Genomic DNA, 15,764 nt, shown 5'->3' on the forward strand with positions numbered 1-15,764 from the left:
CCAGAGATGCAGTTACTCCAGATTTTTGTGTCTATCCTCGGTTTCAACCAGCATCTGCCATTCCTTCCTACACTTTATAGGACAATTCTGCTTCTTTGCAAAGTGTGGTGCCTTTCCCCTTTGCATTAATCCTCCTACCTACATAGCAGATTGTATGACTTGCTGACCACTCCCAGAGTGGATGCTTTTATGGATGTTTTAGCAAAGTCTTCGCAGAAATAATTTCAAAACTAAGCCTTAATGGTCATTTGTCAGCGTTCAAACTATAACTGGTACTTTCTCAGTCGTTGGTACTTTCTCAGATAGAGCTCAAGGATAGCGGAGTCAGGGGGTATGGGGAGAAGGCAGGAACGGGGTACTGATTGAGAATGATCAGCCATGATCACATTGAATGGCGGTGCTGGCTCGAAGGGCCGAATGGCCTACTCTTACACATATTGTCTATTGAATGCCACCATTTTTTGACAAATCTCAATGGTTCAATGCACTATAGAATTCATTAAGATAGTTTAAGGATACTAAAATTCTAGTTTCCATTTAGTCTACCAGTAATTTTTTTAAATCGCATTATACTCTAAGTTTCTTCCAATGAATGAATGTCCTCGTTAAGGAGATAAATTTCCAGCACTCTTAATTTTTTCGTGATTTCAGGATTAAAATAACTATGTAGGTCGTTTTGCATCTCGTAAACCAATTAACCTTGTTGAAAGCCACTCTGCCAAAAGCTGCAGTAAGCTGTTGTTTTAATCTGTTCTGATTTCAGGCAAAGTAGTACAAAAGATGCAATTAATGTGAGTGGGTCAGGAGCAAAGGAAACAACTGCTGTACAGTCGGCAAGATGATAGTCTTAATGAAACAAATTACAGTATTACGATAAGCTCCCTAGTTCATATTTTCCATGTGTTACAATTGAGTATTGTGGTTTTCAGCATTAAAACGCATTAAGAGTAAACATAGAAAATAGGTGCAGGGGGCCATTCGGCCCTTCGAGCCATTCATTGTGATCATGGCTGATCATCCACAATCAGTAACCTGTGCCCAACTTTTCCCCATATCCCTTGATTCCACTAGCCCCCAGAGCTCTATCTAACTCTCTCTTAAATTCATCCAGTGATCTGGCCTCCACTGCCCTCTGGTGCAGAAAAAATTCCACAAATTCACAACTCTCTGCGTGAAAAAGTTGCTTCTCACCTCAATTTGAAATGGCCTCCCCTTTATTCTAAGACTGTGGCCCCTGTTTTTTACACTCTGCTGAAGTCAATGGTAAGGACCAGTAGACAATAGACAATAGGTGCAGGAGTAGGCCATTTGGTCCTTCGAGCCAGCACCACTGTTCAATGTGATCATCGCTGATCATTCTCAATCAATACATTGTTCTGTCTGGGAGATATAACAATAAAACACTCTTGACATTCGGGTCATCCATTCATTCAAATTCATTAAAAATGTCTTTGTCAGTCTTAGTGAGAAGGATTGCATTACTAAAAGGCTTTAGTGCATATAAATGAAAACTGGAGGAGACTGGTTGTGACTCAATTGAGTTCAGTAGGGGCACAGATTGGATGTGTTGAAGGGGATAGTATTTCTCTCTTGAAATCAAAATAAACTCAAATCCGTAAAAGTTTAAATAATCAGCAATGGTCAGAGAGCCTGATGAATGAATGTCGGTGTTTTGTTAATCTATTTTTTTCCACTATGGAACGCTCTGATTACATTGACAAATGAAGCACAAATCTTAGACGTGTAGGAAGAAACAGCAGCTGCTGGTTTAAACCGAAGATAGACATAAAAAGCTGGAGTAACTCAGCGGGTCAGGCAGCATCCCTGGAGAAAAGGAATGGGTGATGTTTCGGCTTGAGACCCTTCTTCACACAGAGCGTCTGGGGAAAGGGAAACGAGAGATATAGATGGTGATAGAGAGAGATATCACAGAGGGGAGGCAGCGAGAGAAGACGTTGCAGACGTTGGAGAGAGGAGAACTTCTTCAAAGTATGCACACAATGAGATGTCGCAGTGGTGCAGACAAAACGTGAAGGAATTGGTAAAGTGCAAGGCTAATCGGGCTTTAATAAACAAACAGCATATGGTCACTAGTAAACATTTATTAGAATAAATAACAGGTAATCTTTGATAAACCATGCATACATCAATTTTCTTTCACAAGATCAGTATCTTTTGCTCCCCGCACCCATACTCATTTTATACATATGGCTGTATCATCTTGGAGCCAAAAAATAACAAGTGATTTTAAACAACATGACAACTCATTGACATCAAGAGTAGTATGAAATTAAATGAAGTTCTTAACTGTTAAAATTAATGGGACCACATTCTTATTTTTCGATTTTTCGAACAGACAAACACATCCCTAGCATGGTTCAATGCAAAATAGAAATACTTCCCAAAAGAAAAATACCATTAGATAGTATTCTAGCAATGTCACTCACTTCACTTCAACGGTTAAAATTGTGTGGTTTCATCAGGAGTGGGGAAGAAAAAGCACTTCCATTTTGTTCCAGTGTCGTCACAAACTGAGAGCTGAAGCACAGCTTAGTTGTAGAACAACGTTAGCAGTAGATAGGCACAAGAAGCTGGAGTAACTCAGCGGGACAGCAGCATCTCTGGAGAGGAGTGGGTGACATTTTGGGTCGAGACCTTTCAGTCTGAAGAAGGGTCACCCATTCCTTCTCTCCAGAGATGCTGCCTGTCCGGCTGAGTTACTCCAGCATTTTGTGTCGATCTTCGGTTTCAACCGGCATCTGCAGTTCTTTCCTACAAAGTTAGCAGGAGCCTGTATTTAATCCGAACAGCAGTGCAAAGGTCTCCGTTATCAATGCCAGACCTATTTCGCACTAAATCCATGTAAACCCAGCGGGACCAAATTTAAATGGAGACATAAAGAACCGCAGATGTTTGTTAAAATGGACCACATTTAAAACTGTTAAATGAGATGCTTCACTGACCAACATTATACATTTCAGCACTTACACACACAGAATTTAGAACACATAGAGGGAGTACAGAGAAGGTTCACCAGATTGATTCCTGGGATGGCAGGACTTTCATATGAAGAAAGACTGGATAGACTCGGCTTGTACTCGCTGGAATTTAGAAGATTGAGGGTGGATCTCATAGAAACTTACAAAATTCTTAAGGGGTTGGACAGGCTAGATGCAGGAAGATTGTTCCCGATGTTGGGGAAGTCCAGAACAAGGGGTTACAGTTTAAGGATAAGGGGGAAGTCTTTTAGGACCGAGATGAGAACTTTTTTTTCACACAGAGAGTGGTGAATCTGTGGAATTCTCTGCCACAGAAGGTAGTTGAGGCCAGTTCATTGGCTAGATTTAAGAGGGAGTTAGATGTGGCCCTTGTGGCTAAAGGGATCAGGGGGTATGGAGAGAAGGCAGGTACAGGATACTGAGTTGGATGATCAGCCATGATCATACTGAATGGCGGTGCAGGCTCGAAGGGCCGAATGGCCTACTCCTGCACCTATTTTCTATGTTTCTATGTTTCTACATTAGAATTTGTATTTATTTGGTAACTCAAATTTCACTGTACCTTAATTGGTACATGTGACAATTAAATTGAATCTTGAATATACTGCTCATCAGATTTATCATCTCAGATTGCATCCAAAGATTTGAATTTAATTGATTAAAGCATTTACGTGTGCTATCTAAAATTACTGTGACTTTTGACATCCAAGTTAAAATGCTATGGATGCTTACATAAGTTCTAAAGTCAGTGCTTTTTCAAGGCTACCCCCAATAACGCTATATTGGGGAAAGATAAATTTTGGCCTTGTTAATCCCATTCCTATGCCAAAGGACATTGCCTGAAAGACAGTTCTAAGAACTGCCCATCTCCATGCTAGTCCTTAGCTAATGTCTACCATTTGAGCATGGAAATAATGAGAATGGGAACATTGGATGAATGCACTGAACTCTACATAGACAAGTTTCTCACAGAAACCATTGTTACAGGGATGACAAAAGTAGTGGCCAAACATTAACACCACCAAGACTCCAAATTCTGAACAATAAACTCAAACTACAGTTGCAATTAATACCATGCAGTTAATTCTAAAGTTTATATAGAGAGGTAGACCAACAACTTCCTCTTGCGTTAGTTAAACTTTTGAAAATTATATCGCAACATGATATAGTCTTTCACTCCATCATCAGAACACTCCAGTAAGGTTCTTATGGTTATTGCACTGAAATTCATCCAGCAAAAAGCAATTTGAATAGAATAGAATACTGAACCAAAACTATTATTTTAATTTCTCAATTCACCGACTTTTTGTACACACAACTTGAAATAAAATTGGCAATCCACGCGGTTTCTCTCTAAAATACGCTTGCTCAGTTGAGAAGGTGTCCATTCATACACTGCTCGATGAAAGCAGTCATCACTTTGCCACTGAGTGAGCAATAGCCAGCTATCTGGAAACTCTTGACATTTGTTAGTACCTACATACCGCTCAGCCATAAAATGTACTACTGGTATCTGAATGAAAGTCTCAGAAGATTTATATGTAAACGGGTATTCCATATGACCTTTATAAACTAAATTACTAAGATGCTATAGGGGACACAAGTCGAAGTTAGCAAGCCATGTCAAATCAAGATTCCTACAGTTCTTTTAAGTCTAATCTAAATCATGCTATCTTGGGGAAAGATAAAATTTGGCCTTGTTAATTCTGTTCCTGTGCCAAATAAATTCAGCTTGAATTCAAACAAATCTTAGATTTAATTAACCATAAATACCATGTACTTAACATCTAACATGTAATCAAAATGATCAAACCTGATGCTATTAGAAACCCAGTAGGATGAAGTATATGCAAATAACTAAAATTGCTCTTCTAACTTCAAAGAGTGTTTTTTAATCGCTAAAGAATTGTTAAAAATTTAAACCGAGTTCTTGAACATCATTTTGCTGATGTTTTTCACAAGACGTTTCTTGCGGCTAAAAATATTCTTGATACCTTAACCTTTTAAGCTTTGTGTCAAAGTGATTCAAATGAGCGTTTTAAAGAGGGTCCGATGAAAGATAACAGAGGTACAGAGAGTAACCTACTGCTACTTTAAGCCGACAGCAGAGCTGAATAATTGATCATTTACTTCTCTGTTCCGAACACTTTTTTTATACTCCCAGAGAACACACTGTGCATCAGTTCGCAAGATAAAGAAACTTGTGCAGAAATATGAGCACAGGAATGAATGATGAGCTAGAAACAAAGAACTGCAGATGCTGGTTTACACCAAAGATTGACACAAAGTGCTGGAGTAACTCAGCGGGTTACTGGTGAAAAAGGATAGGTGACATTTTGGGTCTGAGGAATGTCACCCATTCTTTTTCACTAGAGATGCTGCCTGACCTGCTGAGTTCCTGCAGCGCTGGGTTTATCTTTAGAAAATTATGACATACAGAATAGTGAAAGGCTTGGATAGAGTGGATGCAGAGAGGATGTTTCCACTAGTGGGAGAGTCTAGGACTAGAGGTCATAGCTCAGAATTAAAGGACATTCTTTTAGGAAGGAGATGAGGAGAAACCTATTTAGTCAGAGGGTGGTGAATCTGTAGAATTATTTGCCACAGAAGGCTGTGGAGGCCGTCAGTGGATATTTTTACGGCATAGATAGATTTTTTATTAGTACAGGTTCAGGGATTATGGGGAGAAGGCAGGAGAATGGGGTTAGGAGGGAGAGATAGATCAGCATGATTGAATGGTGGAGAAGACTAGATGGGCCAAGTGGCCTAATTCTACTCCTATCACTTATGACGTTGAAATTCAGGAACAATGAGGTATAATAATAATAATAATAATATTTTATTTATATAGCGCTTTTCATATACTCAAAGACGCTTTACAGAGATTTTGAGAACATAGGGAAATTAATAAATAGATAAATAAGTAAATAAATAAATGAACAGAGAAAGGAGACAGTAGGTGAGGTGACCTTCAGTGGTTGAAGGCAGTACTGAACAGGTGAGACTTCAGCGATGTTTTGAATGTGGTGAGTGTGGGGGAGTCTCTAACGGTTTGGGGTAGTGAGTTCCATAGGGTGGGAGCAGCGATGGAGAAAGCCCTGTCCCCCCAGGAACTGAGTTTAGTCCGGATGTGGGGGGATAGGAGATTGGCAGCGGCAGAGCGGAGGGTGCAGGTGGGAGTGTGCCTGTGGAGGAGGTCGGTCAGGTAGGATGGGGCCAGGTTATGGAGGGCTTTGTAGGTTATGAGGAGGATTTTGTACTGGATTCTCTGGGGGATGGGGAGCCAGTGGAGTTTATAAAGGACGGGGGTGATATGGTCACGGATCGAGGTGTGTGTGAGTAGACGGGCAGCGGAGTTTTGAATGTATTGAAGTTTATTGATGATTTTTGAGGGTGCGCCATAGAGGAGGCTGTTGCAGTAGTCCAGACGGGAGGTGATGAAGGCGTGGATGAGGGTTTCTGCAGCTGTGGAGGAGAGGGATGGACGGAGACGGGCAATGTTTTTGAGGTGGAAGAAGGCTGTCTTTGTGATGTGTTTGATGTGTTTGTCGAAGGAGAGGGTTTGATCAAGGATGATTCCAAGATTCCGGATGTGAGGTGAGGTGGATACTGGGAGACCATCAATGTTGAGGATGAAGTTTTGGGTGGATTTGGTGAGCATTTTTGGACCAATGATGATGATTTCAGATTTGTTGCAATTGAGTTTGAGGAAGTTTGATTGAAGCCAAGATTTTATTTCAGTAATGCAGTTTGTCAGTGTAGAGTGTGTGGTGGAGGAGATTGACTTGGTGGAGATGAGGAGCTGGATATCATCGGCGAAGCAGTGGAAGTTGAGACCATGACGGCGGATTAATTGACCAAGGGGGAACAGGTAGAGGATGAAGAGGAGGGGGCCAAGGACTGAGCCTTGGGGGACACCTTGGGGGAGGGGAGCGGTGGGGGATTTACAGTTGTTAATGGAGATGAACTGGTGTCTGTCAGAGAGGTAAGATTTAAACCAGGATAGGGCTGTGCCGGTGATGTTAAGGGAGGTTTCAAGTCGGGTGAGGAGAATGGAGTGATTTATGGTGTCAAAGGCGGCGCTGAGGTCAAGTAGGATGAGGATGTTGAGGTTGCCAGCGTCGGAGGAGAGGAGAATGTCGTTTGTGATTTTGAGGAGCGCAGTTTCAGTACAGTGGTTTGAGCGGAATCCAGATTGGAAAGTTTCATACAGGTTATTGGTAGAGAGGTGGTATTTTAGTTGGGAAGCTACAGCACGTTCCAAAACTTTGGACAGAAAGGGTAGGTTGGAGATTGGTCTGAAGTTGTTTGGGGTGTCAGGGTTTAGACCAGGTTTTTTCAGAATGGGGGTGACAGCAGCGATTTTGAGGGATGGCGGGACGATGCCAGTGGACAGGGAGGAGTTTATTGTTGCAGTGATAAGTGGAGAGAGAGCAGGAAGGCAGGCCTTGACAAAGCTGGAGGGGATGGGGTCCAGAGAGCAGGTGGCAGTTTTTATTCCTGTGAAGAGGTCAGAGAGGTCGGTGGTGGAGATTGGGGAGAACTGAGGCAGGGGCTGACAGGATAAGGGGGGGCAGGTGGTTTGAGGGGGAGCAGGTGCGTTGGTGGTTAAGGTGCTGTAGATGTTGTCTATTTTGCTTTGGAAGAATGAAAGGAAAGTGGTGCATTTGTCAACTGTGAATGATTGGGAGATGGTGTCCAGGGGGCTGAAAGGTGACTTCAAATAAAAACAGAAAATGTAGGAAACACAACAGGTTAGATGACATCTGTGGAAAGAAAGACAGAGCTAACATTTCTGGGTTGGAGAGATTTCATGAAAATTAGTTTGCAAATAGCATCATTTTATTAAAAAACTCAAGATGACATACATTCCGAAGAAATTTACTTCACATGCTGAAATAATTTTAAATTATTAAGTTAGGAGAAAGAAAAACACACTACAGATCTATCTACTGAGTTAATACAGTTCAATATCTGAAGGGGGACCTACAGTCCCCTAACATACAAACTTCAACTAATGTGCAATTGTCCAGTGGCTATAACATTGTAAAATTAGCTACATCAGCAACATTCAAAATCATTAATTTCTTCAAAACGTACTTCAAGTAAATTATTGCTTATCACTGCAAGTTAGCTGTCCATTTAATTAGTAACTTCCAACTTACGTGGCAATATCATGCTACAATAACAATTTATTGCAATTGATAAAGTATAATTTATAAATTTAAGGCTGCAAGATTTTTTCTGCTACTCATCTTGCACATTATTAAATTTAGCCACAACTGCCAGCAATGTCTTTTTCTCCAATGCTCAAATATAATTTTCATGTGATTATTTTGCAGTCAGTCTATTTGTATTGATTTTTATAACTTCCCGTTCAATTATAAATGTATGAAGAGTTTACAATGCAATCATAGAGAAACATTTGCAGGAAAATAGAAACATTAATATCTAATAACACACTAATAACACACTTGCACACTACTACAGAAGTGAATATTTTGTTCGGGTCCTAGGTTCACAAAAGGCTTTTAATTTTTTTTAGTTTAGTTTAGTTTACAGACATAGTGCGGAAACAGACCCTTCGGCCCACCGGGTCCGAAATGATCAGCGATCCCTGCACATTGACACTACCCCACACGCACTAGGGATAATTTTTTACATTTACACCAAACCAATTAACCTACAAACGTACGTCTTTGGAGTGTGGGAGGAAACTGAAGATCTTGGAGAAAACCCACGCAGGTCACGGGGAGAACGTACAAACTCCGTACGGACAGCACCCGTAGTCAGGATCAAACCCGGGTCACCGGCGCTGTAAGTAAGTAGCTCTACCGCAACGCCACCGTGGCTTACTAGCAATTAATTTCATAATCTCAAACGTTACTCTGGAAGAATCAATCAGTAGGCACATGTAAGCACTAAAGCTGAGCTCAGTCCAGATTGCTGAGTGCACTCCGGATTATGACATTAAAGGGAACTGGATCCAGATTAGAGACCTAGACAAGTGTGCTTCTTGTAAAGCCTTAACACCGCCCCTCAGTCAGTGGTTAATGTGTGATTGTGACCCTATGTGCAGGCAAAATCCTTACTGACTACGAGGAGGAGATTTCGACAAGTTTAGCAATGCATTCTTACTTTGTATTCTCTCTATCAACAATATCAAGGGGAAGATTTTGACTCTTGAATACATATTTCATCCCGTTGCATAAATCCATGTCAAAGTACTTCTGGCACTAGAGCTCAGACACCAGACATGATGAACGTCCAGAAAGCAGGTGGTTTTCTGCAGCATCAAGTCTACGAGGACATTATTGTAGTTGGCAGTCTGCTTGTGCAACAGTGCCACCAATTGGTTGCAGAGCACATTAACACCAGTTTTCCCCGCAGTCATTATTTTCATTCCCTTTCACTATATTTCACAGCACTACACGTTCAATAAAACACATCGATATACTGAAATGATTGAGTTCCTTTTAATTTTAGTCTTTTGAGCCTGTACTTATTACTATTCTCAAAACAGAACTCGTTGTTGCATTAAATTAGGATCTGTGAAACTTGGACCGCTGCAGCAGCCACACGTGGCTTTCTCAGGCTCAATATACAGCACGAATGTGCAATATTTGAAGAGGAATTTAATGCATTTGGGGGAAAACATTATCGTCATTGCATTCATTATTTGTCGTTGCATTTAACTCTGACAATTGCCTGACAGATCGGCTATTAGTCATTCACAGTTTAGTTTAGTTTAGAGATGCAGCGCGGAAACAGGTCCTTCGGCCCACCGGGTCAGCGCCGACCAGCGATCCCCGCACATTAACACTACCCTACACACACTAGGGACAATTTACACTTATACCAAGCCAATTAGCTTACAAACTGCACGTCTTTGGAGTGTGGGAGGAAACCGAAGATCTCGGAGGAAACCCAAGCAGGTCACGGGGAGAACGTACAAACTCTGTACAGATAGTACCCGTAGTCGGGATCGAACCCGGGTCTCCGGCGCTGCAAGCCAGCAACTCTGTCGCTGCGCCACTGTGCCGCTCAAACTCTTCTTCTACAATAAATGTTCACTTAGCCTTAAGGAATGAGCACGTGCTCCTTAGAATTGGGTAGAATGCATGTGGAATTTCTGATCTTGTGCGTTACCCCACTGCAAATAATGACGCAAGTATTATGTGATTACATTAATAATAATAATAATGAGTTGCATTGGTGCAGTGATCAGGGACCTATGCTTACAGTAATGCAGTAGCAACGTATAAGAGGCTGCATCTTCAAAGTTCTACGTCTCATCTGCAGAGATACCAGATTCGGGAAAGGAGCCGTTTATCACACCATGCCATCAGTCAGGGCTTGAAAGGATGTCTGCTCACTCCTTCAGCTGTAAGGCCTGGAGCAAAGAACGAAGCAAATTGACAGCACAGTGCAGGAACAAAGCCCACTGTCTCTCAGTTTAATCTTAATTTCAACCATCCTTGGGGTAAATGGCAGGTGAGCAGACCCAAAAGAAAAACATTAACACCTCATGACAATAATATTTAGTAAAAGTGGCAACTTTGCTCACAAAGTTTGCTTGGATTTTGGCGAAGAGGACCACTCTTGCGTTAAATTTCCACCCATCATTTGTGTGTGGATTCCTCCAACTCTAATCAACATCAACACTTAAAGAAGATAGACACAAAGTGCTGGAGTAACTTGGCGGGTCAGGCAGCATCCCCGGAGAAAAAAGGATGGGTGACGTTTTCGGGTCTGAACCCTTCTTCTTTTAAAGACGATGTTTTTGTCCAATGAAGGAAGTCTGTGTTCTGTTAGACTGCATGATCCTCAGAAAGTTACAAATGCGGAGATTATATATTCTAATCACAAATAAAACAGGCCAGAGAATGGCCCAATACTCTGCATAGAGAAGCTGCATCTGACAGTGGAGGCCCACTTCATAATAAACAGTGAAAGATGGAGAAGGAGCCAAGTTCCAGTGATAGTGCAATAATATTATGCTCGAAGCCCCTAAGGAAGGCAGAATGGTTTTAGAGGAAATGGACCCAGAGAGAGGGAAAACACTGTCCGTTTATGAAATCACAAAATGGCATCTTCCGATTAAAAAAAACCAAGAAAGTTATACTAATATAAACTTGGTAAGGCACATGTACTTAAGAATCAGTCCTGGTAATTAACTGGTAACATTTCCGTCTGAGCACATGGTGGTTATTTTGGCCGTCACTCCACGTTTTTGTATTTTGTGAATAGATTGTAAAGCACTCTCAGCGTTGACTTCAGATCCAGGTTTACGATATCTGATGAAAGAATGTACATCTCAGTTATTGTGAAAATGATAACAAGATTTGACAATGCTTTGAAAGAATCTAGGGGAAAAAATGGTGGAGAAAGAACAAAAAGAAATCACAGGCTGCGTTAAAATATTGCAATACCTAGCAATGTGAACCAAGGGGATTTTAGAACGTAGGCCGATTCTTTGCACTCCTGCATTCCAATTATTTGGTTCTATCTTAAGGGGTAAACTGTGAACTGACCACGAAGGACTTGGGGGTGAATTTGGGGGTGTTACTGTCACACACAGTGTTGATGGTTGAATGCCAACCAGCACAACTAACGTCCTAGTGCGACGTACAAATCAAGCCAGTGGGGCGTTTCCCCCATGGTGGGCATTGGACCGGTTTCACCGCCGTTCCCGACTGTCGCACTCGGTCAAACACTGCCCCAATAACGAGGGCAGTCACTCTCATCCCATCTCCGAGATTCAGCTCGTCAAGCCACGTTTGGACCGAGGCTGCGACGAGTCTCGAGCCAAGTGGTTCTCACAAAACTTTAGACACAAAAAGCTGGAGTAACTCAGCGGGACAGGCAGCATCTCTGAAAAGAAATGGATAACGTTTCCAAGGGTCTCGACCCGAAACATCACCCACTGCTTCTCTCCAGAGATGCTGCCTGACCCGCTGAGTTACTCCAGCTTTTTGTGTCTATCTTTGGTTTAAACCAGCGTCTGCAGTTCCTTCTCACAAAACTTAAACCAGGTGTGCAATGAGCAGAATATGGACGAATAAGTGCTACTTGATAACGCAGTCAATACTACTTTGACTGGGTGGTACTTGGGTGGACAGGGTTTGGCCTGACAGATCGGCCAAATGTCCACTGTTGTCTCTACTGCAACTATACCTTGGCTGGAGCTACAGGTATTTCAGGTAAGTGCAGGAATTCAATTATGCTCCTGGGATGTTATCTAGTCCCAGAGCCTTTGCTGTATTCTGTGCTGAAGTGAAGTGAATCAATTTGTCTGAGGACTAGTTTCTGAGATGGTGGATGGTTCAGAAGAAAGCTAAATTGTACCATCCACTCAGCATTTAAGTTCATAAGTTCTCAGAGCAAAATTAGGCCATTCGGCCAATCAAGTCTATTCTACTCCGTCATTCAATTATGGCTGGTCTATCTTTCCTTCTCAACCCCATTCTCTTGCCTTTTCCCATAACCCCCTGACACCCGTACTAATCAACAATCTATCTATCTATCTCTGCTGTAAAAATATCCATTGACTTGGCCTCCACGGCCACCTGTGGCAATGGAATTTAAGAGCAATTGGGGTTGCATATGTTAAACTTGCAAGAAAGGCAGCAAATGAATACCAAACTGATCTTATCTTGAACAAGTCCCATTTCATTGACAATAAACAGTCTCGACTCTTGACTACTATTCTGGAACCTGTCACTGGCATTGTGCCGAAAAAACTTTTACTTCTTTAGAATTTAATGTTGCCGATACCCTTGCTTCTTGTAGATACGGAAAATTGATTTAGTGATACGAGATCTAAGCTTCCGTAGTAAAGATGATAGTTTTGCTTAACATGAATTGTACCTTCTGGCCGAGCTTTTGGTTTCTTAATTCCTCCATCTTGCATGAGCTCAAAGGAAAATGATACGTTATGGACCTAAACAAAACAAAATAAGTTTTTGTTAGTTCAAGTGTGATATTACTTCAAAATAAATTTAAACAAAGGTAATTCCCAAGCAAAACGTTCAGTCGTTATTCTCATGGGCGGCACAGCGGTAGAGTTGCTGCCTTACAGCACTTGCGCCACAGACCCGGGTTCCATCCTGACTACGGGTGCTGTCTGTATGGAGTTTGTACGTTCTCCCTGTGATCACATGGGTTTTCTTCGAGACCTTTGGTGTCCTCCCACACTCCAAAGATGTATAGGTGTGATATCTTGTGCTCAGACACAGAATAACACGTTAACTCACTGCTGACCAGAACATGACTGCCCAGCTGTACTGTGGTTTATTCAATCATTTACAATCCTCCAACCAAAGGTGGCGCTAGTACAACTCCTTCCACCCTAATAAAAAATTATTTCCTGGTGGACATTTTGTTTTGAATATAACCAACGGTATGAAATTATTACAATCTTGTCTGATAGTTTACTTTTATACAACCTGAATAAAATGAGGGTATCATGCATATATGTTGCATATACAATGATGTATGCATTTCAGGAAATAACTTCACAAATTTAACCTAACCACTGGGTTTCTCCTTCTTTCTGGATATCTTCCCTGACCAAAAGTTTCTGACTGTTTAGAACCACTTGGACTCATTTTGAATCGAGTCAAGCCTTCCTTTTGACCTACATTCATCAGTCAATTTTGTTTGACTGTCAACCCCACTTGAACCTCCATTTTCAGGCTGATTCAAACTCTCACTAACTTGTGTACCTTCTTGTACCATTTCTGGTTCATCTGGTAGCTGTTCTTGAGTGGTAATCCAATTATCTGACTCGTCTACTTTGTCTGATTTCAACCCTGTCTGTGCTTGCATAGGCATGACATGGTCAATGTGTACTTTTCTCACCTTTCCACTTCCAAACATCTTGACCAAGTAGGTCCGTGGTCCGCACTTTCTCACTACTCTTCCAGGTAATCACTTCACCCACTTGTGATGATGGTTTTTCACCTTTACCTTCTGATTCAACTCAGCACCCCTTTCCTTTACTCTGCTTCCGTCATGATATGCTTTTTGGTTTCTCCTGTTTCTCTTCTACTGTTTGAGCCAAGTTTGGTTTCAACAGTGAAAACCTTGTTCTGGGTTTTCTTTACAAGAACAGTTTAGCTGGTGTTTGACCAGTAGTGATGTGAGGTGTGTTTCGATATGTAATCAGAAAATTAGCCAGTTTGTGAAACAAAGACAACGGTCTTTTCTTTGGATTTGGATCCAGCAGTTATCATATCATATATCATATCATATCATATATATACAGCCGGAAACAGGCCTTTTCGGCCCTCCAAGTCCATGCCGCCCAGCGATCCCTGTACATTAACACTATCCTACACCCACTAGGGACAATTTTTTTAAAAACATTTACCCAGCCAATTAACCTACATACCTGTACGTCTTTGGAGTGTTTGTTGTTTGACTAATGTCCGCTTCACAATTTGCACTGTGCGTTCTGCTGCTCCATTTGAAGCGGGATGGTTTGGAGCTACTCTAGTGTGTTTTCCGTTATCAGACACAATTTCCTCTGGAAATCCATAGGACGCAAACAACCCTCGCAAAATGTCTATCGTTTTGCTCGATGTCGTTTTTTTCATCGAAAACACCTCAACCCACTTGGAGTGACTATCAATCACAATGAACAATTGTTGTCCATCTAACTCTGCAAAGTCAATGTGTAATCTTTGCCACACACTAACTGGCCATTTCCATGGCTGTAGCGGTACTGTGGGTGGATTCTTTCCAACTGCTTGACATGTGCTACACTCTTTCACCCTTTGTTCTATGTCCTTATCTAGACCAGGCCACCATAGATAGCTTCTAGCTAGACTCTTTGTTAGAATCATTCCCAAATGCTGATCATGAAGATCTTCTAGCAATTTTACTCCATATTTTTCAGGTATTACAACTCTCGCTCCCCACATGACACAACCTTGGTCTACTGAGAGTTCGTTCCCACATACAAAGAATGGTTTCAGTTCTGTCTCTGAATTCGGCAATTTGTTTGGCCATCCATTTGTAATATATTCCTGCACTCTTGACAAAAATCTGTCAGATCCGAATGTCCCCTGATGTGGTAGGTAACTCATCTACATGAGAGAAGTAAAACAAGTCCTCTTTGTTTGGGGCAACCTCCGATTCCAAAGGTAATCTAGACATGGCATCAGCATTGCTGTGCTCTGCTGCCTTACGATACTGAATATCATACTGGTATGCAGACAATATCAATGCCCATCTTTGCATTCTGGCTGCTGCCAGAGTTGGTATGTGTGCTTTTGGATTTAGGATCACTGTCAACGGCTGGTGATCTGTCTCGATTACAAACCTTCTACCATACAAGTATTTGTGAAACCTCCTAACGGCAAAAATCAATGCAAGAGCCTCTCGCTCTATTTGCGCATAATTTCTCTCACTGGCATTGAGTGTTCTAGACGCAAATGCTATTGGCCTTTCCTCTCCATTTTCTAACACATGAGAGATCACAGCACCAACACCGTATGGTGAAGCATCACATGCTAACTTCATTGGCTTATTGACATCGTAATGAACAAGCGTTGAACTCTCTGCCAACTGAGCTTTACATGACTTGAAAGCTTGATCACATTTACGTGTCCACTTCCATGGTACATCTTTTCTCATAAGCTCATTCAAGGGATGTAAACAGGTGGACAGATTTGGCACAAACTTCCCATAATAATGCACTAATCCTAAAAAGGATCGGATCTCAGATACGTTTCTGGGAATGGGCGCATTCTTGATCGC

The 15,764-nt window shown here is 41.6% G+C and overlaps 1 protein-coding gene and 1 long non-coding RNA gene across 3 annotated transcripts in view; one reads left to right on the plus strand and one right to left on the minus strand.

The window, feature by feature from the left end:
- Positions 1 to 15,764, plus strand: part of LOC144603542 (uncharacterized) — a 46,414-nt gene that overhangs the window by 2,680 nt on the left and 27,970 nt on the right. The window lies entirely within an intron of this gene.
- Positions 7,591 to 15,764, minus strand: part of parvb (parvin, beta) — a 46,066-nt gene continuing 37,892 nt past the window's right edge. For both annotated transcript variants that reach the window (XM_078416893.1, XM_078416892.1), the window contains 2 exons: positions 12,870 to 12,942; positions 7,591 to 11,296 (listed from right to left, as the gene is read on the minus strand). In XM_078416893.1, coding sequence (XP_078273019.1) covers positions 11,220 to 11,296; positions 12,870 to 12,942 — 150 coding nt within the window. In that variant the 3' untranslated portion in view covers positions 7,591 to 11,219. The remainder of the gene's footprint in view (positions 11,297 to 12,869; positions 12,943 to 15,764) is intronic.

This window comes from Rhinoraja longicauda, chromosome 20, assembly GCF_053455715.1.
Source record: "Rhinoraja longicauda isolate Sanriku21f chromosome 20, sRhiLon1.1, whole genome shotgun sequence".
In the NCBI taxonomy this organism is placed as follows: Eukaryota; Metazoa; Chordata; class Chondrichthyes; order Rajiformes; family Arhynchobatidae; genus Rhinoraja; species Rhinoraja longicauda.